Here is a 26,536-nt window from a genome sequence, read left to right as displayed (position 1 = left end):
AGAGGAAGACATTTTGCCTCATCTGTTTTAATTGGGTGACCCCTTATTTTTAAACAATGACTCCAGTTCTAAGATTCTCCCACAAGAGGAAACATCCTTTCCACATTCACCCGCAAGGCCACTCGGAGCTTAATTTTCAGTGAAGTCGCCTGTTACTCTCTCAAGCTCCTGTGGATACAAGCCGAGCCTGTCCAACTTTTCTTCATAAGACTACCCACCCATTCCAGGTAACAGTCTGGTAAACCTTCTCAACTGCTTCCAACGCATTTGCATCCTTTCTTAAATAAGATGATAAATACTATACTCGGCACTTCAAATGTGGTCTCACTACTACCCCTGTACAGCTGAAACATAACTTCTCTACTTTTTGTATTTGATTTCCCTCACAATAATTGATAACATTAGCTTTCCTAATTACTTACTGTATCTGCATACTAACCGTTTGTGATTCATGAACTTGGGACACCGAGGACCCTTTGCACTTTTGTGCTGCAGCTTTTCACTGCGATAATATGCTTTTTTTATTCTTCGTGCCAAAATGGGAAATTTCACATTTTCCCACATTATACTCAATTTCCCAAGTAAATTTTGTTCAACGTCTTCTCTCTTGTCTCTCATCTGGCTTGTTTAAATGTGACTTTGATTCATGTTGGGAAATTGTGCAGACTTGTTCAGCCTACAGGATCTGTCTGCCTTCAGTGTCACAGCTCTAGGCAAAAATATCGGATCTGCACTTGCAAGTAGAATGAACAGCAGCATTAAAATACCTGATAGACAAATTCATTGGATAAGTTTAATCATGACATTGTAAGATTCTTAATTTTTTGTTTAAACTCATTCCAATTTGCAAAATGTGAAAGGTTTGAAAAATAAACCACAAGTAAGAACAGAAAATGGTAGAAACACATAAATGACTGTAAAGAGAAAAACATGTTGATTGCATAATTTTTCAAAATTCTATCCTGATTAAGATTATTGGTGGAATTAACCGTTTGTGAGACTATGTTCTCCTGCTGGAGCTGATTTGCACTAGTTTTACGATCCATTTTGTGGTTGTAAAGCAGGGTGCAATTCCGTATTCCTTGACATGCAAATTTTGCATGGTGAAGAAAACGAAGGAATTCCAAGGGAATCCCAATATCGAGGACAGCCCTGCACTGGAGACTGGCCACGACAACCCCCCAAAAGAAAATGACCCATGTCTGGAAGCTAGAGAGAAGTCCAGACGGGCTGTGGGAAGCATTATAGCTGTACTACTTGCAACTCCAGGTGTCCGTTCCTCCAAGATGAGCAGCTGTTCCTGCGTCTAGTTCCCACAGATTAATTTTCTGCAATCAATTAATGGCTTTCCAGTTGTGGTTTGTGATTGACCGCTCTTGAAAACCATCTACGCTTTGATCCATTCATCTCCCTTCCTTTCATAAGTGGTTAAATCCAAATGTTTGTGAACATTTCCCACATCAAAGATAGTTAAGTGCAGTGAAATCACATGCTTGAGTGATTGGAATGCATTTAGAGCAACTTGCATATCTTTGCTGTGCCATTCAGTACAATCATCACTGATCTTTTGCTTCAAGTTCACTTCCTGCATGCTCCCCATATCCCATGATTCCCAAGGAAAATATTACAGTGGCACACTACCTACCAAGCGACAAGCCAGTTAACTAGGAGCATTCTCATTTTAAATGAAGAAATGGAAATGTATGATGAGGGTTTACTCAGATCATGAAGTGCTGGGTTTTATTGACAGTGAGTGCAGTTGGCTGATTTTTAATTAAATCTGGCTATAGTAACTTGCAAACCCAGAACATTGGAGAAAATTCACAGCGTTGGAACTAGGTGGTTGGTAACATGACTGCAAGTGGTGGGCTGAATGGAGAATGGGCAAACAATAGGCCTGCATTGAGGGGGTAAAATTATGGTACGAGAGAGGTGAGGGGTGCGAAGGTTTATATGTTTTGCTGAAATGTATGTATTTTTATATAACTTAATAATAGCCTAGTCTCATCTAGTTCTGAATAAATCCTTTTATTGTGGCATCAATGAGACTTTATATTTCCGTTTTGCAAATTTTGCTAGAATTCATTTGACACTTATCGGTGATCTTTTATTATGTCACGAGTAAAGTTTTTAATGTGTATAGATGTAGATTAACTGCATTATTTTTCTGAAGAGCAGTCTATGCTAGTAATAAGTTGGCAAATATTTACTGACATATGTGACAGTTGGCTGTTATGAGACCTGATGTCAATTTTAGGATAAAAAAATACAACCATATCCTGTTCACTTGAATTTAGTTCTGTTTCTGCGTAGGTGGTTGGTGCAAAGGTAGTGACTAATGCTCGCAGTCCTGGAGCACGTTGCTATGGATTTGTGACCATGTCAACCAGTGAGGAGGCAACAAAATGTATCGGCAATCTACACAGAACAGAGCTACATGGACGAATGATCTCCGTGGAGAAGGTGACTGCAATGTAGCAAAAATAAGTTTAAGTCTGAAAAACAAATAGTGCTGGATCTCCACTGGTTCATTATCTATACAGAAACATTTATGGTTTGATATTTCTAATGGACTGTTGGCACATAACTCATGAAACTATTTGAAATTTCCAAGCCAGCAATCAAATTGATTTCTGACCACTTGTGTATTTAAGGTTCTTGGGCAATGCTGCCAAGCCTGACAGGGTTGGAAATTTTGTTTAATAATACACATTTGCTGAAAAAAATAACCAACATTTTGGCAGCTATGAAAATATACTTGTTCTATTCTCTCACAATTTCCAACATGGCAGTGCATGTCCCTCTAGGACCTTTGTTCTTCCTTGTCTTACACATGCAATATATCTGCATGTTGAAGGAGACGCAGCCCACTGCTCATCCAGTTTTGGGTAGCATACTGTGGCTCAAGAATCTTCTCTACAAATGGCTTTCTGAAACTCTGGTGATGACATGTAAGTGGAGATTGCACATTAGTTGACTCCCATTAGAGCTTTCAGGCTGGTTTAGCACCGTGGGCTAAGACAGCTGGCTTGTAATGCAGAACAAGACCAGCACGGGTTCTATTCCCGTTCCAGCCTCCCCGATCAGGTGCCGGAATGTGGTGACTGGGGGCTTTTCACAGTAACTTCATTGAAGCCTACTCGTGGCAATAAGCTATTATTATTATTATTATTATTATGATCTTTTCAACCAGTTTTGGGGGGAAATGTTATATTAACGTCGCCAATGAAGTCGTAATTGGAGAATGCCGGAAGACCCAACGGAAAAACATGGCACGAAAAGGAACGAACACTTGTCCTCCTGAGAGATTGAGTTTGGTGCAGAGACCTATGTGCTCATTACAGTGGACATGGACATTTTAAGGGGCGTGGGAAGGAGATGATGGGAATGCTCAACCAGTTGATGGACGATCGTTGGCCCCGATAAAGGAGGCTCTTGGAAAGACGGCGGTGAAGGAGCACGGAGAGGTATTAAAGGTGGTGGAGGAGGCATTGTCGCGGCACAGCGACAGCTCACCTCAATGGGAGAGGAGCTGCAAAAAGTGGAGGACCTGAAGAACTGGTCACGGCGGTAGAATCTTCAGATCGTGGGGCTGCCTGCAAGGCTGGAGGGCCAGAGGCCAACAGAGTATTTTTCAGAGATGTTTGCCAAGTTGTTGGGGGAGGAGGGGAACACCTCCCTCTTTGAGCTGGATAGGGCTCATCGGTCGCTCCAGCCAAAGGCAAATGGTCCACCAGGAGCTCTGATAGTCTGTTTACACCGTTATCCGATGAAGGAGAAAATCTTGAGATGGGCCAATCAGATTTGGGTGTGAGGTGGGAAGGCCGTGGTATTCATATATACCACGATGTCACCGTGGAGCTGGCAAGATGGTGGGCGGGCTTTAACAGGGTGAAGACGGACAGCACTGCTGCCTCACAATGCTGAGGACCCGGGATTGATCCCAGGTCACTGTCCGGGTGAAGTTTGCACATTCTCCCCGTGTCTGCGTGGGGCTCACCCCCCACCCCACAACCAGCCAAAAAGATGTGCAGGCTAGGTGGATTGGACATGCTAAATTGCCCTTTAATTGGGACAAAAGGAATTGGGTGCTCTAATTTTTTTTTTTTAACCGGGTGAAGGCCGTTCGTGATGGCCAAAGGATTGAGACTGAACGGTGACATGGGGGGGGGGGGGGGGGTGGCAGATCAGAGGACAGATATGTTTTGGGGTGGGTGCTTCGGAGGAGAGGTTGGTGGTGTTAGTTAGGGTGTGTGCCCCAAATTGGGATGATGTAGGGTTTATGAAGAGGATGCTGATGGTCGAAGAAGTTTGGAAACTCGATCAGTTAATTTTAGGTGTGGATTTAAATAGTGTTGCATCTGAAGGTAGGTCGACCTAAGCCACGCTCGTTGACCCCTTCGGGTGGGGTTGGGAGGGGAGCGGTGAGGGTGTTGCCAGCGTTTATGAAGGAAATGGGGGGAGCGGACTCATGGTTGTTCTTGCATCAAAGGGGTCGAGCGTATTCCTTTTTCCCCCAGTGCATAATGTACATTTGAGGATTGACTTTATTATGGGGAGATTGCTGTCGGCGGTGTGGTAAGCTGAATACTTGGTGATTGTTATTTTGGATCACATGCTCTGCATTTGATGGGTGTGGCTTCTGGAGATGAGGCCGGCGTGGTGGTTGGATGTGGGGCTGCTTGCGGATCCAAGTTTTTGTGTGAGGGTGGCAAAGGTGATTAACGATTATGTGGGCCTTAATAAGAATGGGGAGGTCTCGCATCAGCGATCTGGGAGGCACTGAATGCAGTTGTAAGGGGTGAGATCATCTCTTATATGGCACAGGTGCATCGGGAGGCAAGAGAGCAGCTGCTGATAGATGAAATATTGGAGGTTGTGGGGGAGTATGCAGAAGATCCCACTCCAGAGCTTTTGGTCAGTAGCAAGGAACTGCAGGACTTCCGGTGGGGGCCATGGTATGAGTGGTCTCACACAGGACAGCTCCTGCTTGAAGGTGTAGAAAAGAGTTCTTTTTACCTGTAATTGGATGCAACTTGGATGGAAACGGAAGGTCGGAGGAGAAGTTCGCCCCCTGGAGTGGTATATCAAACCCGGCAGAAGAAGGTGAAGGACTTGGCCTAGTAGTTGGAAGAGACCTGTGGCTCAGTTGTCAATGGAAGGATGTGTTGCATCAGCAGAGGAAGGCGATGCAGGAGAATTGCTCGAAAGCCATCTAAGGGGCTGTGGCACCCAAAAAGAGATTGGTGGAGAAATGCTTAAAGGCACAGGGGTCGCAGATCGAGAGGGTGATGTCAGACCACAGGTGGGTGCATTGGAGGCGGAGCTCTTGGGTAACCGTTGCAAGATTTTGAGAGTAAATGTGGAGGAGCAGGTTCGTGGAGGAGGAGAAGATTCTGCAGTGGGCCAGGGAGATGCGCAACTGCGAATGGGAGGGGAACAAGGTCCAAATGTACCAGGACTTTGGAACTGAGCTGGCAAAATGGCTACAGCCGATCAGATTTGTGGTGCTCTGCCTGGCGAAGCTTTGGGTGATGTATCAAGGCCGTGAACACTATTTTGAGGCCCCAGAAGCGGCCAATGACTTTATCAAGGAGCAAAAACTCTGGAGAACTGAACTGAACAATTTTGGGAGACTGAGATACTAATACTTTGAAGTAATTCGGAACACAGGTCGACAAAGGGTAAAAGGGGTGAAACGTTTGTATGGGGATGGCTGTGTTTTTTCTTTTTGTTTGTCTTTGGGGGAGATGATCTGTGGTTCGAGATGCGTTTGGGTGGAGGAGGGGGGAGGTCAGCAGGGAGCCTTTTTCTCAGAACAGAAGGCTTTAGGGGTGGGGGTCAGCAGGAGGAGCCTTTGGGCAGGAGTTGCCATGTTGGCCGGTAGTGCTGGTGAAAGGAAGTGAGGGAGGGGGGAGAAGGCCGGCGGGGGGGGGGGGGTAGAAAAAGGTGTGGAGAAAGGGGCCAAGTAGAGGGTGAAATTAATGGTGGTAGAGCTGAAAGGTGAGGATGGTAGAGAGGAATGGACGCGTAAGTATGGCTGAAAGCATGGAATGTGTGAGGGCTCAATGGACCGGTGAAGAGATCTCAGTTCTTTGTGCACCTAAGGAGTTTAAATGCGGAGGTGGTCTTTCTGCAGGGGACGCACCTCTGTGTGATGGACCAGATGAGTAAATAACATGGGGTTTGTGAGCATGATGGAAGTGAGGAACCTGGGTGAGAGTTATGTGATGATTAGTGGGGTATTAGAATGGACGCCGGTGGTATTGGTGAAGGTGTATGCACCGAATTGGGACAATGTAAATTTTATGACGGGGTTGCTGGCACAATCCCAGACTTGCCCACACACCTGTTGATTATGGGCAGAGATGTTTTATATTTAGAGTACCCAATTCATTTTTTCCAATTAAGGGGCAATTTAGCGTGGCCAATCCACCTACACTGCACATCTTTGAGTTGTGGGGGCCAAACCCTCGCAATCTCGGGGAGAATGTGCTAACTCCACACGGACAGTGACCCAGAGCCGGGATCGAACCTGGGACCTCGATGCTGTGAGGCAGCAGTGCTAACTATTGCACCAACGTGCTGCCCTATGGGAGGAGCTGTTAATTGTGTCTTAGAGCCGTGGGTAGATGGGTGGAGCCCCAGGTCAATGGGTAGAATACAAATGGCAAAGGAGCTGGGTGGGTTTATGGATAAGATGGGCATGCTGGGCCCATGGCACTTCAAAAACCCAGGGGGAAAGGGGTGTGTTCCTTTTTCTCGCGCGTATAGGATGTATTCAAGAATCTACTTTTTTGTGGTGAGCCAGGAGATTTTAGTTGGGGTGGAGGGGGCAGAATACTTGGGGATAGTAATATCGGCAATGTGCTCCACTGGCTGGAGATTCAGCTTAGATCGGGATGGGAGCAGAGGCTGGTGTGGAGGCTCGATTCAGGGTTGTTGGCAGATGGAGGGTTTTGTGACAAAGTGCGGGCTGTGATTAAAGATTTTGGATTGGATTTGTTTATTGTCACGTGTACCAAGGTACAGTGAAAAGTATTTTTCAGCGAGCAGCTCAACAGATCATTAAGTACATGAAAAGAAAAGGAAATAAAAGAAAATACATAATAGGGCAACACAAGGTACGCAATGTAACTACATAAGCACCGCCATCAGGTGAAGCATACAGCGGTGTAGTGTTAATGAGGTCAGTCCATAAGAGGGTCATTTAGGAGCTGGTAACAGCAGGGAAGAAGCTGTTTTTGAGTGTGTTCATGCGTGTTCTCAGATTTTTGTGTCTCCTGCCCAATGGATGAAGTTGGAAGAGTGAGTAAGCCAGGTAGGAGGGGTCTTTGATTATGCTGCCCGCCTTCCTCAGGCAGTGGGAGGTGTACAGATGGAGTCAATGGATGAGCGGGAGGTTTGTGTGATGTACTGGGCTGTGTTTACGAATCTGAAGTTTCCTGCGGTCTTGTGCCGAGCAGTTGCCATATCAGGCTGTGATGCAGCCAGATAGGATGCTTTCCATGGTACATCTGTAAAAGTTGGTGAGAATTAATGTGGACATGCCGAGTTTCCTTACGTAAAACAAAGTGCTTTCTTGGTGGTAGTGTCGACGTGAGTGGACTAGGACAGATTTTTGGAGTTGTGTAACCCTAGGAATTTGAAACTGCTAACGATCTCCACCTCGGCCCTGTTGATGCTGACAGGGCTGTGTACAGTACTTTGCTTTCTGAAGTCAATGACCAGCTCTTTAGTTTTGCTGGCATTGAGGGATAGATTGTTGTCGCTGCACCACTCCACTAGCTTCTCAATCTCCCTCCTGTATTCTGACTCGTCGTTATTCGAGATCCGGCCCACAATGGTTGTATCGTCAGCAAACTTGTAGATGGAGTTGGAACCAAATTTTGCCAAATTATGTAGAAAACGGGGAGGTGTCGGCAGCCACATTTATATAAAAAAAGAGTATCTTATTACAAACGTGTATCAAAACAGGTTACAGTGAGTAAACTCCCCGGGAAACATACTTCCCAACAATCAACTATGCAGTCTGTAAAGAGTTTTCCCCCTTTTCACCCCCTCCCTCGCAGTGAACAGCTCCTCAAACACGGTCACAAATATCTTCACCTTTTCTCAAACTCCCCTGCTGAGCCCTTTAACTCATACTTTATCTTCTCTAACCGCAGGAAGTCGTACAGGTCACCCAACCAAGCCGCTGCCCCCCCCCCCCCCCCCCCCCCCCCCCCCCCCCCCCCCCCGGTGACGATGCTGACCGCCATTCCAGCAAAATCCGCTGTCGTGCGATCAGAGAGAAGGCCAAGACATTGGCCTTCTTCCTCTCCATGAACTCCGGCTTCTCTGAAACCCCAAATATCGCAATCTTGCCAACTTTTCGCAACCCCAAAGCGTGCGCACACGATTCGCTGGCTCCCACCCACAGCACTCGCACTCATTCTCTCTCTCTCTCTCTCCCCCCCCCCCTCCTGCGCGCGGCTCAAAACCATGATTCTTGCACAGCGGCATTAGCACCGACATCCCTTCCATCCTAAAATGCCTCCTCAACTGATTCCATATCTTCACTGTGGACTTCACCACCGGGCTCCTTGAATACCTACTCGGAGTAAATGGCAACGCTGCCGTCACCATAGCCCTCAAACTAGACCCTTTACAAGATTCCTCTTCAACCCTAACCCACTCTACCCCTTCTCCTTCCCATCACCGCCACACCATGTCCACATTCGCTGCCCAATAATAATGAAGCAAGTTCAGCGACGCCAAACCCCCCCTCCACTTATGGAGCCTCGTCCATTCCCTCCCTACCTGAATCCCGAAATACCTAAACCTCCCTCGCTACCGTAAATATCATCTCCCCTAAATTAGCCCACTGTGCCAGTTCATTCACCGGGAATACTTCGCTTTTCCCTACATTCAGCTTGTACGCTGAGAACCCTCCAAACCTCCCCAGCAGGCCCATAATCCTTCCCATACTCCCAACGGATCCAAAACATACAGCACGAGGTCATCGGCATAGAGCGACACCCGATGCTCCCTCTGCCCCATATAATCCCCCACTCCTCTGGCGACCCTCTGAGAGCCATCGCCAATGGCTCTATGGCTAGCGCAAACAGCAGCGGTGGCAGCGGGCACCCCTGTGTAAGTCAATGCTTCATGAGCTCATATCATTCGTCCTCACCCTCACTCTTGGTGCCGCATACAGCAACCGTCCCCATGCCACAAATCTCGGCCCAAAACCTCAAACAAATACCGCCACTCCACCCGATCAATTCTCCGCGTTCACGGACACCACATTCAACAGCCGTCTTATATTTCTTGCGAGCTGCCTTCCCTTCACAAAGCCTGTTTGATATTCTGCCACCACCCCGGAGACACACTCCTCCATCCTCCCCGCCAACAGCTTAGCCAATACTTCGACATCCGTGATCAATAGTGATATGGGCCTATACGACCTACACTTCACTGGGCCCTTCCCCTTTTTCGGGATTAGTGTGATTACTGCCTGCGTCGTGGCCTCCGGCAATCCCCTGTCTCTGGTGCTTCATTAAACACACCCAAAAGATGTGGTGCCGGGTCCGTCGCAAATTCCTTAAAATTCCGACTTCATACCCCTGAAACTATCCACCTCCCTCAGCCCCAGGGGCTCCTCCAATGCCTGCCTCTTTGCTTGGTAGCCACATTTTGGGAAGCGCTAAAAGCGGTGGTCCGAGGGGAGATTACCTCATTCAAGGCACATGCGGATAGGGAAAGGAGGGGGGAATATGAACAGCTAATGAGTGAGATAGTGGAGGTATAGGGCGTACTCTAGGGTGCCCACCATGGAGGGATTGATGAGGAAAAAAATTACAGGGGCAATTTGAGAGCCGTAGGATACCTGCGTAGGGCAGGAGAGATGCAGTACGAATAATGTGGAGAAGGCGAGTCGAATGTTCGCATGTAAGCTATGGAGGGTGGGGAATATTGAAGGTACGGACTGGGGTGAGGGATGTGGTGTCGGAGCCAGTGAGGATAAACTAGGTGTTTAAGGATTAATATAAGGAGCTGTACAAGGCAGACCAGGGAGGTGAAGAGGGGGATGTGGGACGGTTCTTAGATGAACTGGAGTTTCCACAGTTGGAGGAAGAAAAGGCACACACTAGAGGAGCGTTTGGGGCTGAGGGAGGTATTGGATATTATAAGGGGTATGAAGTGGAGAAGGGCCCGGTGGTTACCCGGCGGAATTCTAAAAGAAGTTTGCACCACATCTCTTGAGGCGTTGGAGAAGGGGGAGCTGCTGGAGACCATGACGCAGGCAACGATCACAATACCAAAAAAAGGGGAAAGGACCCTTTGGAATGTGGATCATATAGGCATATATTGTTAGTAAATATTTTTTTTAAAATTAAGAGTACCCATTTAACTTTTTCCAATTAATGGCCAATTTAGCATGGCCAATTCACCTAACATCTTTAGGTTGTGGGGGCAAAACCCAAACAAAGACTGGGAGAATGTGCAAACTCCACATGGACAGTAACCCAGAGCCAGGATCGAACTTGGGACCTCGGCTCCGTGAGGCAGCGGTGCTAACCACTGCGTCACCATGCTGCCCCTATCATTATTAAATATGGATGTGAAAGTCCCAGCTAAGTTGGTGGCGTGATGGATAGAAGGTTGTGTCCCGGAGTGGTTGCAGAGGACCAAACAGGTTTCGTAAAGGGCAAGCAGCTTCCCAATAACATCCGGCAGCTGTTAAACATGATCATGACCCTGTCGAGCCCAGGTGCCGGAGGTAGTGCTGTCCAAGGACATGGAGAAGGCATTCGACCAGGTGGAGTGGTGGTACCTGTTTGAGGTCCTGGGAAAGTTTGGGCTGAAGTTTGTGGCATGGCTGCCCCTGTTATGTGGGGCACCGATGGCGAGTGTCCAGCTAATGACTTGGATTCACAGAACTTTGAACTGCACAGGGGAACGAGATGGGTGCTCGCTGTTGCTACTGCTGTTTCGCTGGCTACCGAGCCTCTGGCAATGGCTCTTAAGGGGTTGGCAGAGTGGCGAGGGATTAAGAGGGGACGAAGGGAGCATTGGGTGTGGCTATATGCGGGCGACCTACTATTGTATGTTTCAGACCCACTGGAGAGTATGGATAGGATCATGGGCCAGTTGGGGAAGTTTGGGGTGTTCTCGGGATACAAGTTAAATGCGAAGTGTTCCTGGTGAACAAGTTGGGTTGGCGAGTCAATCTAGGAGGATGCCATTTAAGGTGGCCAGAGACATGTTTGGATTTCTGGGGATTCAGGTAGTGAGGGAATGGGGATGCTACGTAAATGGAATTTAACAAAACTGGTAGAGGAGGTGAACGTAGAGAAGGTGAGGCGGTGGTGGGAAGGAGAAGGGGTAGAATGGGTTAGGATGGAGGAAGAATCCTGTAGGGGGTCCAGCCTGAGTTCTATTGTTACTGGTGAGCGGCACAAAATTATCAGCTAGCTCAGAATATGACTTGTCATGGCTTGTGGGTTGGGATTATAATTGCTCTGAGTAGATGTGAAATTATAAAATTGTTTTGTTTCCAGGCTAAAAATGAGCCTTCAGGTAAGAAACCAGATAAGAAGGATGACTCAAAAAAGGATTCCAAGTCCATTTCAAGTCGAGAACTCAGTGGTGACAGACGCCATTCTGCAGAGTCCAAAACTGACAAGTGAGTGATAAGATTGCTTAGGTAGCCTTTTGAAGATTTCTAGCCCATGCTAATAGAATATCCATTTTATAGTGAGTACAAATGCAAGCATTAGTAATAAAAGGTATTTTCAATGATTGAGTTTGGACACCAGTAAAATGAATACCTGGGAATTTTTTTACACCCACCTGAGCAAGCAGGCAGAACTTTGGTTTAATGTCTCAGTTGAAAATTGATGCAACTCTCCCTCAGTAGTGTGCCTATATTTCATGTTCAAATTTTGAAAGGGGCTTAAAACCCACAAATATGTAATGGGCATTTTTATGTCCCATTAGTTTTAACAACAAATTAATATAAATTAGTAAAACACAGCTCTGATTTGTGTCTGAAGCAATGGTACCTCCATGGACTATGAGAACGCTCAGGGTTAACTTGGAGTGACTGACCTGAAAGAGGATAATGCTAGGGTGGGAGAAAAGTCATAGATCATTCCACACAATGTACAGCGAAACTAGCTGGCGAGTACTGGCAAACAGTGAATTACGTATTTTCCTCCCAGTATCAACCTTGTATAGGTTTCTGCCAAACTCCAAGCCCCTTATGATAGTCAAATGCAATTTGTGCTGCAGGTCCAGCAGCGGAAAAAAAGATGATAAAAGAGAAGACTCTAAGAAACTGGATGACAGGAAGAAAGATTCAAAGGATGAAAAGCGAGATGACAAAAAGGATTCAAAAAATGAACGGAAGACTGGATCCTCACATGCTGGTGGAAGCAGATCAGGTAAGGTATATTGAGTATCTGTTGGGAGATGATGCAGTCTTTAAATGCCCTTGATGCCGAGTAGTTGACATGATGGGGTCATGTAACCTGGAATGTCTAGCTTTGAAAACACAGTTAAGGGCTAGTGCACATTTTAATATTTTTACACTGTTAAATTCCCAATGGGTATCATTCTGAAATTGACAAAAGTATGCATCCTTATCTTTACCTTTTCAGGAAGTCGCGGTTCAGAGAGAATAGTAGTGATGGATAAATCTAAGGGAGAACCGGTCATCAGTGTGAAAACAAAGTCCAAAGATGAGTCAGTGAGTATGCTTATTTGTTCCACTCAACCAAGACTATTGCACAGCTCAGTCAAGATTACTTTAATTGCAATCAAGTGAAATAAATTAAAATCATATGGTATGAAAGAATGAGAAACCTTTTTGAAGGAATTTTGGTCTTGTGACAAGAGATATCAGGAGTGCAACATCTTTGACATCAAATATTCCCAGGTAAAGTATAAGATAACACGCAGCGCAAAGCTTTCCCTCTGTTCTACCCAGCATGGCCCTTAAACCACAACTCGTACTCCATTAGATACATTTTTGCTACCTCATGATATTTGACCCATGAGCTCTAAGTGAGATTTCCAAGCATCGTTCTTAAGATCTGGGGCGAAATTCTCCGGTATCGGCGCGATGTCCGCCGACTGGTGCCCAAAACGGCGCAAATCAGTCTGGCATCGCACCGCCCCAAAGGTGCGGAATGCTCTGCATCTTTGGGGGCTGAGCCCCAACCTTAAGGGGCTAGATCGCCCCGCGCACTAATCAGATCGCCCCGCCCGCGCCGCCTTGTCCCGCCGGTAAGGTAGGTGGTTTAATCTACGCCGGCGGGACAGGCATTTTAGTGGCGGGACTTCGGCCCATCCGGGCCGGAGAATCGCCGGGGGGGGGGGGGCGCCAATCGGCGCGGCGCGACTCCCGCCCCCACCGAATATCCGGTGCCGGGATTCACGCCAGCCCCCCCCCCCCCCCCCAGCGATGCTCCGACCCTGCGGGGGGGGGGCGAAGAATCTCGCCCCAGATTTGAAATCAATCTTGCCTTAAGGTGATGCACAGTTTATTTAATTCCACATTGTACTTGTAATCTAGGATCGTTAACAATTAACTGATTGCTTCCAGTGATTATGTCAATATTATTAATTCAGGATGAATGTCTGGTGCATTACCTAAGGTAGCACTGGACTTTGGTGTCTGTACTTCTGTAAAATTGCTTCCATGACCTTCAACATGTATATTCACGGTTAGAAGGCTGGGTCATATAGGTGTGTGAGATTCAAAATTCAATGACGTTCAGGTAATTTGTAATCATGATCTGAAACTAGGAAGAGATGTAGATGTTAATCATGCTGGTACCCTTCTCATTACTGCTGGACGAGTTATAAATTGCATAGCTATGGATTTATAATGGGAAATAGACCATGATTCCTTCATCGTACATTCCATGCTAAATCAAATTCTGCCCCAAACCATTGTCTGGCCTGGATCCTCCATAGGCTAGTTTCACTGATGGAGGCAGCACAGCTGTTGAATTGGAAGTTAGATTTTCACTAAGGTGATGGAGTAAGGGCCCATTTTCTGTTCTAGAGCTGATTTGTGTGTGGTTACTTTCTGAAAGTGTGGTAGAGACAGAGAGCCTCATTGCAGTTAAAGGATACTTGGATATGTATTTGAATTGCTGTAACCTACAGGGGTATGGGCCAATAGCTGGCAGTTGGGATTAGGCTGGATAACTCTTGTTGCTGACATGGACACAATAGGCCAAATGGTCTCCGCCTATGCTTTTTGTTTCAAAGAGAAAGCTGGTCATAAATCTGAGAAAAACATTTCTAAGACTTGCTCAACAGGAAAATGGGATTGAAACAAACGATGCAATTTCAAACAGGATCTAACAGAGTTTCCTCTTGGTGCCCAACTGGGGCAGCACAATGTCAGGTAGGTACACCACATAGGGCAGAATTAGATAGACTTTTGATAGATGAGGGAGATAAGTTTTATTGGGGGCAGATGGCAAAGTGGAGTCGAGACACAACCAGATCAGCCATGATCTTATTGAAGATGGTGCAGGCTTGAAGGGGTGAATAGCCTACTCCTGCTCCCAAGTTCCAATGCCTTCAATCTCCAGACAGACACAGGCAGAGATTTTAAAAGAGCGAGAGCTGAGAGAGCAGTAATTTAAAAAGAGCAGGAGCTTAGAGTCAGTGGAGATTTGAAAAGAGTGGGAGCGGAGATTTGGAAAGAGAATCCAAAGAGATTAAGAGTCGGAGCTACGAGTGAGAGAGGAGATTTTAAGAGTTGGAGCAGAGATTTTTAAAAAGCGGGAGCGGTGAGAGCAGGGATTTAGACCGAGCCAGAGCTGCGAGTCAGTGGAGATTTAAAATTAGTGGGAGCTGTGAGAGCGGCGATTTAGAAAGAGCGGTAGCGGGAGAGTCAGCGGAGATATAAAAATATCGGGAGCTGAAAATCTGGGGTTTTAAAAAGAGCGGGAGCTGAGAGTCAGTGGAGATTTAGAAAGGGCAGTAGCTGAGAGTTGGGCGGAGATTTAAAAAGAGCGGTAGCTGAGAGTCAGCGGAGATTTAAAATAGCGGGAGCCCTGAGAGCGGAGATTTAGAAAGAACGGTAGCTGAGAGTCGGCGGAGATTTAAAAAGAGTGGGAGCTGTGAGAGCGGAGATTTAGAAAGAGCGGGAGCTGAGAGTCAGGGCGGACTTTTAAAAAGAGCGGGAGCTGCAAGTCAGCGGAGATTGAAGAATAGTGGGAGCTGAGCCAGGAGATTTTAAAAAGAGTGGGAACTATGAGAGCGGAGATCTAATAATAAGAAGAACCTTTTATTGTCACAAGTATGAAGTTACTTTGAAACGCCCCTAGTCTCCATATTCCGGCGCCTGTTCGGGTAAGCTGGTATGGGAATTGAACACGCGCTGCTGGCCTTGTTCTGCATCAGTAGCTGGGAGTCAGGGCGGGAGCTGAGAGTCAATGGGGTTTTTAGAAAAAGCGGTAGCTGGGAGTTAGGGCGGAGATTTAAAAAGAGCAGAAGCTAAGAGTCAGCGGGGTTTTAAAAAGAGCAGGAGCTGTGAGAGTGGAGATTTAGAGCGGGAGCTGAGTCCGGGCAGAGATTTAAAAAGAGCGGGAGCTGTGAAAGCGGAGAGTTTGAAAAAGCGGGAGCTGAGAGTCAGCAGAGATTTAAAAACAGTGGGAGTTGCGAGTCGACGGAGGTTTAAAAAGAGCGGGGGCTGAGAGTCTGAGCAGAGATTTGAGTAGAGCTGGGCCGGAGAGTCCAAGAGGAGATTTAAATAGAGCTGGGCCGGAGCGTCCAAGAGGAGATTTAAATAGAGCAGGAGCTGAAAGTCCAAGAGGAGATTTAAGTAGAGCAGGAGCTGAAAGTCCAAGAGGAGATTTAAGTAGAGCTGGACTGGAGAGTCCAAGAGGAGATTTAAAAAGAGCCGGAGCTGAGAGGGACCCTCTGGGCAGCTGGCTATGTTTGAAAAACAATCCAGGAGTGACATCATAGTAAAACGTTAAGTTCATTGGCTGGCAATTAACTGCTCATTTGCATGACCTATTCTGAGTTGCTTTCAGATTGAAGGTAAAAAGATAAATATTTTACAGTTTAGAAAGACTAAAACTAGCAGAAAATTTTAAAAAACAAATTAAATGTAATTAAACCAAAGAGATGCAGGACCAGGTGATGTGTTGTTCCTGCATGAGTGGGAGCTGGTGGGTCCCATTGTGATTCCCAGTCACCATATCTGTAGTAAATGTTGGTTGTTTGAGGAACTCTGGCTCAAAGTTGAGTATAGGGAGCCACTCCAGTTTGGGAAGAGAAAAGAAATGTTGTCGGAATTGAGGATTGTATAGTTAGGGGTATAGACATATTCTCTCTTTATTAAAATAAAATACCCAATTATTTTTTTTCTCCAGTTAAGGGGCAATTTAGCGTGGCCAATCCACCTAACATGCACATCTTTGGGTTGTGGGGGTGAAACCAATGCAGACTCGGAGAGAATGCAAACTCCACAAGGACAGTGACCCAGGGCCGGGATTCGAACTCTGGCTCTTCGCGCCGTAGTCCCAGTGCTGACCACTGCGCCACTTGCCGCCCGACTTATTCTCTCTGACCAGAATCGAGAGTTCCGGCGGTTGTGTTGCCTGCCTGGTGCTCGGGTTCGGGATATCTCACCTGGGCTGTATAGGAACTTGGAGTGGGAGGGTAAAGATCTAGTTAGCAAGGTCCACGTAGGTACCAATGACAAAGGTAGAACAAGGACACAGCTTCTGCTAAGGGAGTATGAACAGCTAGGAGCTAAATTAAAAAGCAGAACCAAATCTCGCAACTATTAGCTGAGCCATGAGCTAATTGGCACAGGGTCAATAAGATTAAAGAGGTAAATGTGTGGCTCAAAGGTTGGTGTGGGCGAAATGGGGTTGAATTCATGGGGCATTGGCACCAGTTCTGGGGAAGGAAGGAGCTGTTCTGATGGACCCAGAGTCCTCACGAATCGCATAACTAGGGCTGTAGATAGGACTTGTTTGGGTGGGGGGGGGAAAAATTGTGGTTGTATGGAAAATTTGAAAACCAAATTTAAAGGAGAATGTGAGAGTGCAGGTTGATGGTGAGGACTTTATACGAGTTAAAGGCGCCGAGGGCTCAGGAGAGGTTAGTAAAGTTTCCAGAACATGTAATAGCAGAGAGCATAGAAAGCGGCAGGAATCCAACTTTAGGCACAGCAAAAACGGGACAACTATGAGTTGGGTAGGCGTTCAACGCAGGACTGAGGGCATTGTACCTAAATGCGCGCAGTATACAAAACTAGGTGAATGAGCTTGTTGCGCACATTGATATTAGTAGTACACGTGGCTGCAAGGGGATCAGGGCTGAGATCTAAATATTTAAGCATATGTGCCCTATGGAAAGGATGGGCAGAGGGGGCGGGGTTGCATTGTTCGTACGAAATGAACTTAAATCGCTAGCAAAAATCAATATAGGGTTGGAAGGTGTAGAATCTGTGTGGATAGAGTTGAGGAATCGCAAAGGAAAACACACCCTGATGGGAGTTATGTACAGGCCCCCTGGCAGTAGTCAGTATGGGCCAGAAAATAAAACAGGAGATAAAAAGGCATAAGAAGCAATATTACAATAATCAATGAGTGCTTCAATATGTAGGTGGACTGGGAAAATCAGATGGGTAGCAGATCCCAAGAAAATGAATCTGGAATGTCCACAATGTTTTTTGGAGCAGTGTGCGTCAGAGTCCACCAGGGAATAAGCAATTCTGGATTTGATGTGTAATGAGGCAGATTTGATTAGGGAACTTAAGGTGAAGGAACCCCTAGGGGGCAGTGACCACTATGATAGAATTCACCCTGCAGTTAGAGAGGGAGAAGCTGGAATCAGGCGCAACGGTTTTACAATTGAATAAATGTAACTGCAAAGACATGAGGGAGGAGCTAGCCCGAATTGATTGGAAGGGGAGCCTAGCAGGAAAGACATTTGAAAAGCAATGGCGGGAGTTTTGGGGTTTATTCGGGAGCCACAAGAGAAATTCATCCCAAGGAGGAGGAAACATTTTAAGGGGAGGACAAGGCAACCATGGTTGACGAGGGAAAGCAAGCACAGCATAAAAGCAAGGGAAAAAGCATACAATATGGCGAGGATTAGTGGGAAGCCTTTAAAAGCAAGCAGAGGACAACTTTAAAAAAGGCAATAAGGCGGGGAGAAGATTAAATATGAGTAAAGCTAGCTAGTAATATAAAAGAAGAGTGCAAGAGTTTTTTTTTCATTATATGAAAGGTAAGAGGTAAGACTGGACATTGGACCACTGGAAAATGAGGCTGGAGAAGTAGTAATAGGGAACAAAGTAATGGCAGAGGAACTTTGCATCAGTCTTCACAGTGGAAGACACCAGTGGCATACCAGTACTTGAAGTCAGGGACAGAGGTGAGTAGTGAAGTGGCCATCACTAAGGGGAAAGTGCTGGGAAACGGAAAGGTCTGAAGGTGGATGAATCAACTTGACCGAGTGAATTACACCCCAGGGTTCTGAAGGAGATAGCTGAGGAGATTGTGGAGGCATTCGTGGTGATCTTTCAGAAATCACTGGAGGCAGGGAGGGTCCTAGAGGACTGGAAAATGGACAATGTAACACCCCATTATTATGTAGGGAAGTATACAGAAGACAGGTTGGTTAGCCTGACTTTGGTTGTTGGTAAGATTTTCAGAGTCCATTATTAAAGGTGAGATTGCGCAATACTTGGAAGTAAGTGCATGGTGAAATAGGATTGAGTCGGCATGGATCCATCAATGGGCGGTCATGCCTGACAATTCTGTTGGAATCTTTTGAGGAGGTAACGAGGAAGTTTGACAAAGGAGAACCAGTGGACATGATCTATTTGGATTTCCAGAAGGCCTTTAACCAAGTGCTGTACAGGAGGCTACAAAATAAGATAAGAGCCCATGGTGTGAGAGGCAAGATACTGGCATGGGTAGGTGATTGGCTGACTGGCAGAGGGTGGAAATAAAGGGGTCCTTTTCAGGATGGCAGCCGGTGACTAGTGGTATTCCACAGGGGTCAGTATTGGGACAACAGCTATTCATGTTATACATTAATGACCTGGAAGAAGGAACTGAGGGCATTGTTGCTAAATTTGCAAATTATACAAAGATATGTAGAGGGACAGGTTATGTTGAGGAAGCAGAGGCTGCAGAAGGACCTGGTCAGGCTAGGAGAGTGGGCAAAGAAGTGGCAGATGGAATACAATGTAGAAAAGTGTGGGGTTATGCACTTAAGAATAGTTGCATAGACTATTTTCTAAATGAGAAAATGCTTCGGAAATCAGAAGCACAAAGAAACTTAGGAGTCCTAGTTACGGATTCTCTTAAAGTTCAGTTGGCAGTTAGGAAGGAAAATGCAATGTTAGCATTCATTTTGAGGGTGCTAGAATACAAAAGCAGGGTAGTACTTTTGAGGCTGTATATGGCTCTGGTCAGGCCCAATTTGGAATATAGTGAGCAGATTTGGGCATTGTATCTAAGGAAGGATGTGCTGGCCTTGGAGAGGGTCCAGTGAAGGTTCACAACTATGATCCCCGGAATGAAGGACTTGTCATTTGAGGAGCGGTTGAGGACTCTGGGTCTGTACTCGTTGGAGTTCATAAGGATAAGAGGGGATTTTTTTTTTTGTAAATAAATTTAGAGTACCCAATTATTTTTTTTCCAATTAAGGGGCAATTTAGCACGGCCGATCCACTTAGCCTGCACATAGAACATACAGTGCAGAAGGAGGCCATTCGGCCCATCGAGTGCACCAACCCACTTAAGCTCTCACTCCCACCCTATCCCCGTAACCCCTCCTTACCTTTTTGGTCACTAAGGGCAATTTATCATGGCCAATCTACCTAACCTGCACACCTTTGCACTGTGGGAGGAAACCGGAGCCCGGAGGAAACCCACGCAGACGCGAGGGGGATGCGTGGACTCCGCACAGACACTGACCCAACCCATGCAGGCACTGGAGAATGTGCAAATTCCAGACGGACAGTGACCCAGGGCCGGGATCGAACCCGGGTCCTCAGTGCCAATAGATAGCTGTGCTAATCACTGCGCCACCTAGTTTAAGAAGGGATCTTATTGAAACTTGAGAGGCCTAGATAGGGTGAATGTGGAAAGGATGTTTCCACGAGTGGGAGACACAAGAACACGAGGGCACAGCCTCAGACTGAAGGGACGATCCTTTAAAACAGATGAGGAAGAATTTCTTAAGCCAGAGTGTGGTGAATCTGTGGAACCCACTGCCGTAGCAGGCTGTGGCGACCAAATCACAGTGTATTTAAGACAGAGATAGACAAGGTTCTCGATGAATAAAGGGATCAGGGGTTATGGCGAGAAGGAATGGGGATGAGAAACATCAGCGGGGCAGAATGACCTAATTCTTTTTTTTAAAATAATATTTTATTGAAAATTTTTGGTCAACCAACACAGTACATTGTGCATCCTTTACACAACATTGTAACAATACAGATAATAATGACCTTTTTTAAATTTAAACAAAAACAACAACAAATAAATAAATATTAAATAACAAAAAAATAAAAACTAGCCCTAATTGGCAACTGCCTTGTCTCAGGCCACACCCCCCCCCCCCCCCCAAAGTCCTGGGCCGCTGCTGCTGCCTTCTTTGTTCTCCCCTATCTATCTTTCCGCAAGATATTCGACGAACGGTTGCCACCGCCTAGTAAACCCTTGAGCCGACCCCCTTAGGACGAACTTAATCCGCTCTAACTTTATGAACCCCGCCATATCATTTATCCAGGTCTCCACCCCCGGGGGCTTGGCTTCTTTCCACATTAGCAATATTCTGCGCCGGGCTACTAGGGACGCAAAGGCCAAAACATCGGCCTCTTTCGCCTCCTGCACTCCCGGCTCTTGTGCAACCCCAAATATAGCCAACCCCCAGCTTGGTTCGACCCGGACTCCTACTACTTTCGAAAGCACCTTTGTCACCCCCATCCAAAACCCCTGTAGTGCCGGGCATGACCAAAACATATGGGTATGATTCGCTGGGCTTCTCGAGCACCTCGCACACCTATCCTCCACCCCAAAAAATTTACTGAGCCGTGTTCCAGTCATATGTGCCCTGTGTAATACCTCAAACTGAATCAGGCTTAGCCTGGCGCACGAGGACGACGAGTTTACCCTGTTTAGGGCATCTGCCCACATCCCCTCCTCAATCTCCTCCCCTAGCTCTTCCCATTTCCCTTTTAGTTCGTCCATCATAGTCTCCCCTTCGTCTCTCATTTCCCTATATATATCCGACACCTTACCGTCCCCCACCCATTTCTTTGAGATGACTCTGTCCTGCACCTCTTGTGTCGGGAGCTGCGGGAATTCCCTCACCTGCTGCCTCGCAAAAGCCCTCAATTGCATGTACCTGAATGCATTCCCTTGGGGCAACCCATATTTCTCGGTCAGCGCTCCCAGACTCGCAAACTTCCCATCCACAAATAGATCTTTCAATTGCGTTATACCTGCTCTTTGCCACATTCCATATCCCCCATCCATTCCCCCCGGGGCAAACCTATGGTTGTTTCTTATCGGGGACCCCCCCAGTGCTCCGGTCTTTCCCCTATGTCGTCTCCACTGTCCCCAAATCTTCAGTGTAGCTACCACCACCGGACTCGTGGTATAGTTCCTTGGTGAGAACGGCAATGGGGCTGTCACCATAGCCTGCAGGCTGGTCCCCCTACAGGACGCCCTCTCTAATCTCTTCCACGCCGCTCCTTCCTCCTCTCCCATCCACTTACTCACCATTGAAATATTAGCGGCCCAATAATACTCACTTAGGCTCGGTAGTGCCAGCCCCCCCCCTATCCCTACTACGCTGTAAGAATCCCTTCCTCACTCTCGGAGTCTTCCCGGCCCAAACAAAACCCATGATACTCTTTTCTATCCTTTTGAAAAAAGCCTTCGTGATCACCACCGGGAGACACTGAAACACAAAAAGGAATCTCGGGAGGACCACCATCTTAACCGCCTGCACCCTCCCTGCCATTGACAATGCTACCATATCCCATCTCTTGAAATCTTCCTCCATCTGTTCCGCCAACCGCGTCAAATTTAGCCTGTGCAATGTGCCCCAATTCTTAGCTATCTGGATCCCCAGGTAACGAAAGTCTCTTGTTACCTTCCTCAACGGTAGGTCTTCTATTTCTCTACTCTGCTCCCCTGGATGCACCACAAACAGCTCACTCTTTCCCATGTTCAATTTATACCCTGAAAAATCCCCAAACTCCCCAAGTATCCGCATTATTTCTGGCATCCCCTCCGCTGGATCCGCCACATATAGTAGCAGATCATCCGCATATAAAGATACCCGGTGTTCTTCTCCTCCCCTAAGTATTCCCCTCCATCCCTTGGAACCTCTCAGCGCTATCGCCAGGGGCTCAATCGCCAGTGCAAACAGTAATGGGGACAGAGGACATCCCTGCCTTGTCCCTCTATGGAGCCGAAAATATGCCGATCCCCGTCCATTCGTGACCACACTCGCCACTGGGGCCCTATACAACAGCTGCACCCACCTAACATACCCCTCTCCGAACCCAAATCTCCTCAACACCTCCCACAGATAATCCCACTCCACTCTATCAAATGCTTTCTCGGCATCCATCGCCACTACTATCTCCGTTTCACCCTCTGGTGGGGCCATCATCATTACCCCTAACAACCTCCGTATGTTCGTGTTCAGCTGTCTCCCCTTCACAAACCCAGTTTGGTCCTCATGAACCACCCCCGGGACACATTCCTCTATTCTCATTGCCATTACCTTGGCCAAGACCTTGGCATCTACATTGAGGAGGGAGATTGGTCTGTAGGACCCGCATTGTAGCGGATCCTTTTCCTTCTTTAAAAGAAGCGATATCGTTGCTTCTGACATAGTCGGGGGCAGTTGTCCCCTTTCCTTTGCCTCGTTGAAGGTCCTCGTCAGTAGCGGGGCGAGCAAGTCCAAATATTTTCTGTAAAATTCAACTGGGAATCCGTCCGGTCCCGGGGCCTTTCCCGTCTGCATGTTCCTAATTCCTTTCACCACTTCTTCTACCGTGATCTGTGCTCCCAATCCCATCCTTTCCTGCTCTTCCACCTTGGGAATTTCCAGCCGATCCAAAAACTCCATCATTCTCTCCCTCCCATCCGGGGGTTGAGCTTCATACAATTTTTTATAAAATGTCTTAAACACTTCATTCACTCTCTCCGCTCCCCGCTCCGTCTCTCCATCTTCGTCTCTCACCCCCCCTATTTCCCTCGCTGCTCCCCTTTTCCTCAATTGGTGTGCCAGCAATCTGCTCGCCTTCTCTCCATATTCGTACTGTACACCCTGCGCCTTCCTCCATTGTGCCTCTGCAGTGCCTGTGGTCAGCAAGTCAAATTCCACATGCAGCCTTTGCCTTTCCCTATACAGTCCCTCCTCCGGTGCTTCCGCATACTGTCTGTCCACCCTCAAAAGTTCTTGCAACAACCGCTCCCGTTCCTTACTCTCCTGCTTCCCTTTATGTGTCCTTATTGATATCAGCTCCCCCCTAACCACCGCCTTCAACGCCTCCCAGACCACTCCCACCTGAACCTCCCCATTGTCATTGAGTTCCAAGTACTTTTCAATGCATCCCCTCACCCTTAAGCACACCCCCTCATCCGCCATAAGTCCCATATCCATTCTCCAGGGTGGACGCCCTCTTGTTTCCTCCCCTATCTCCAAGTCTACCCAGTGTGGGGCATGATCCGAAATGGCTATAGCCGTATATTCCGTTCCCCTCACCCTCTGGATCAATGCCCTACCCAACACAAAAAAGTCTATGCGTGAATAGACTTTATGGACATAGGAGAAAAACGAGAACTCCTTACTCCTAGGTCTACTGAATCTCCACGGGTCCACCCCTCCCATCTGCTCCATAAAATCCTTAAGCACCTTGGCTGCTGCCGGCCTCCTACCAGTCCTGGACTTCGACCTATCCAGCCTTGGTTCCAACACCGTGTTAAAGTCTCCCCCCATTATCAGCTTTCCGGTCTCTAGGTCTGGGATGCGTCCTAGCATTCGCCTCATAAAATTGGCATCGTCCCAATTCGGGGCATACACGTTTACCAACACCACCATCTCTCCCTGTAATTTGCCACTCACCATCACGTATCTGCCCCCGTTATCCGCCACTATAGTCTTTGCCTCGAACATTGCCCGCTTCCCCACTAATATAGCCACCCCCCTGTTTTTCGCATCCAGCCCCGAATGGAACACCTGCCCTACCCATCCTTTGCGCAACCTAACCTGATCTATCAGTTTCAGGTGCGTTTCCTGTAACATGACCACATCTGCTTTAAGTTTCTTAAGGTGTGCGAGTACTCGTGCCCTCTTTATCGGCCCGTTAAGCCCCCTCACGTTCCACGTGATCAGCCGAGTTGGGGGGCTTCCCACCCCCCCCCTTGCCGGTTAGCCATCATCTTTTTCCAGCTTCTCGCCCAGTTCCCAAGCGGCTGTATTTCTCCCAGACGGTGCCCCCCCGCCCATCCTTTCCCACACCCACTCCCCCCTTTCCCCAGCAGCAGCAACCCAGTAATTCCCCCCCCCCCCCCGCTAGACCCCCCGCTAGCGTAATTACTCCCCCCATGTTGCTCCCAGAAGTCAGCAAACTCTGGCTGACCTCGGCTTCCCCCCGTGATCACGGCTCGCCCCGTGCGGCGCCCCCTCCTTCCTGCTTCTCTATTCCCGCCATAATTATCATAGCGCGGGAACCAAGCCCGTGCCTCTCCCTCGGCCCCGCCTCCCATGGCCAACGCCCCATCTCCTCTCCCTCCCCACCTCCCCCCATCACCACCTGTGGGAGAAAGAAAAGTTACCATACCGCAGGATTAATCATACAATCCCTCTTCGCCCCCCCCCCCACTCGTCCCACCACTTTGTCCAAACGTTCATTTTCGTAGTCCAATCATTCCAATTTTTCTTCTACAATAAAAGTCCACGCTTCATCCGCCGTCTCAAAGTAGTGGTGCCTCCCTTGATATGTGACCCACAGTCTTGCCGGTTGCAGCATTCCAAACTTTATCTTTTTTTTGTGAAGTACCGCTTTGGCCCGATTAAAGCTCGCCCTCCTTCTCGCCACCTCCGCACTCCAATCTTGATAGACGCGGATCACCGCGTTCTCCCATTTACTACACCGAGTTTTCTTCGCCCATCTAAGGACCATTTCTCTATCCTTAAAACGGAGAAATCTCACCACTATGGCTCTGGGAGCTTCTCCTACTCTCGATCCTCGCACCATAACTCGGTATGCTCCCTCCACCTCCAACGGACCCGTCGGGGCCTCCACTCCCATTAACGAGTGCAGCATCGTGCTCACATATGCCCCGACGTCCGCCCCCTCCACACCTTCAGGAAGGCCAAGAATCCTCAAGTTGTTCCTCCTTGCGTTATTTTCCAGTGCCTCCAACCTCTCCACAGATCGTTTCTGGTGTGCCTCCTGTATCTCCGACTTCACCACCAGGCCCTGTATGTCGTTTTCATTCTCTGCTGCTTTCGCCTTCACGACCCGAAGCTCCTGCTCCTGGGTCTTTTGTTCCTCTTTCAGCCCTTCAATCGCCTGTAATATCGGGGCCAACAACTCTTTCTTCATTTCCTTTTTTATCTCCTCCACGCAGCGTTTCAAAAACTCTTGTTGTTCAGGGCCCCATATGAAACTGCCACCTTCCGACGCCATCTTGGTTTCTGCTTGCCTTCCTTGCCGTTGTTCCAAAGGATCCGCTGCAATCCGGCCACTTTCCTCTCCTTTTTCCATCCGTGTCCAGGGGGAACACCCTTCTGGTTTACCGCACGGTGTTTTCAGCCGTTAAAATTGCCGTTGGGGCTCCTATCAAGAGCCCAAAAGTCCGTTTCACAGGGAGCTGCCGAAACGTGCGACTCAGCTGGTCATCGCCGCACCCGGAAGTGAATGACCTAATTCTGTTCCTATTGTCTTATGTGGCATGAAGCAGCACAGTGGCTGTTTTATTTAACAGTAAAGAACAGCGTTCATAACATATGAAACAATGCAACATGCCTTTGTGTAATCAAGTTATGCTGCTCCACTTCCTTAATAATTCTAAACTGAATAACTTCTGCCTCGCATCATACAGCTATCCCGAAAGTCAACTTTCTTGCAATGCTTGTCTGATGTCTGCTGCTTAGTATAACTTTTCTATTTTCTTAAAAGTCCAACTCATCAATTTTATTTCAGCTAGTTCCCACTTATTTCAACTCCTTGGCAGAATTCACCAATCTAACTTGGCAACTGTTGTGGGTCACTAGAATAGAGTTGTTCAAGGATCACTTAATTTGAACAATCACTGGAATCTTGAACTAACTTTCATTGCATCCAGCACACTGACCAGGGTGGCATTGTCTAAAGCTAACACTAATCCATACTTACTACTACTGCTGTCTTTCAAAAGTAACCTTTGAAGGATCAGTTTTACATAATATTAATGTGCTTAACTCCAAGGCTCTTTTCTCCCCTTGCATCATCTCAAATCCTGAAACCCGAGAGTCAGTC

The 26,536-nt window shown here is 47.4% G+C and overlaps 1 protein-coding gene across 2 annotated transcripts in view; it reads left to right on the top strand.

Moving 5' to 3' along the window:
* Nucleotides 1–26,536, top strand: part of safb (scaffold attachment factor B) — a 101,806-nt gene that overhangs the window by 34,348 nt on the left and 40,922 nt on the right. For both annotated transcript variants that reach the window (XM_072482861.1, XM_072482862.1), the window contains exons 10-13: nt 2,314–2,463; nt 11,547–11,671; nt 12,280–12,431; nt 12,648–12,736. In XM_072482861.1, the coding sequence (XP_072338962.1) occupies nt 2,314–2,463; nt 11,547–11,671; nt 12,280–12,431; nt 12,648–12,736 (516 nt within the window). The remainder of the gene's footprint in view (nt 1–2,313; nt 2,464–11,546; nt 11,672–12,279; nt 12,432–12,647; nt 12,737–26,536) is intronic.

This window comes from Scyliorhinus torazame, chromosome 18, assembly GCF_047496885.1.
Source record: "Scyliorhinus torazame isolate Kashiwa2021f chromosome 18, sScyTor2.1, whole genome shotgun sequence".
Classification (NCBI taxonomy): domain Eukaryota; kingdom Metazoa; phylum Chordata; class Chondrichthyes; order Carcharhiniformes; family Scyliorhinidae; genus Scyliorhinus; species Scyliorhinus torazame.
The sequence above is the reverse complement of the archived record's forward strand: the minus strand, read 5'-3'. Positions and strand labels throughout refer to the sequence as shown.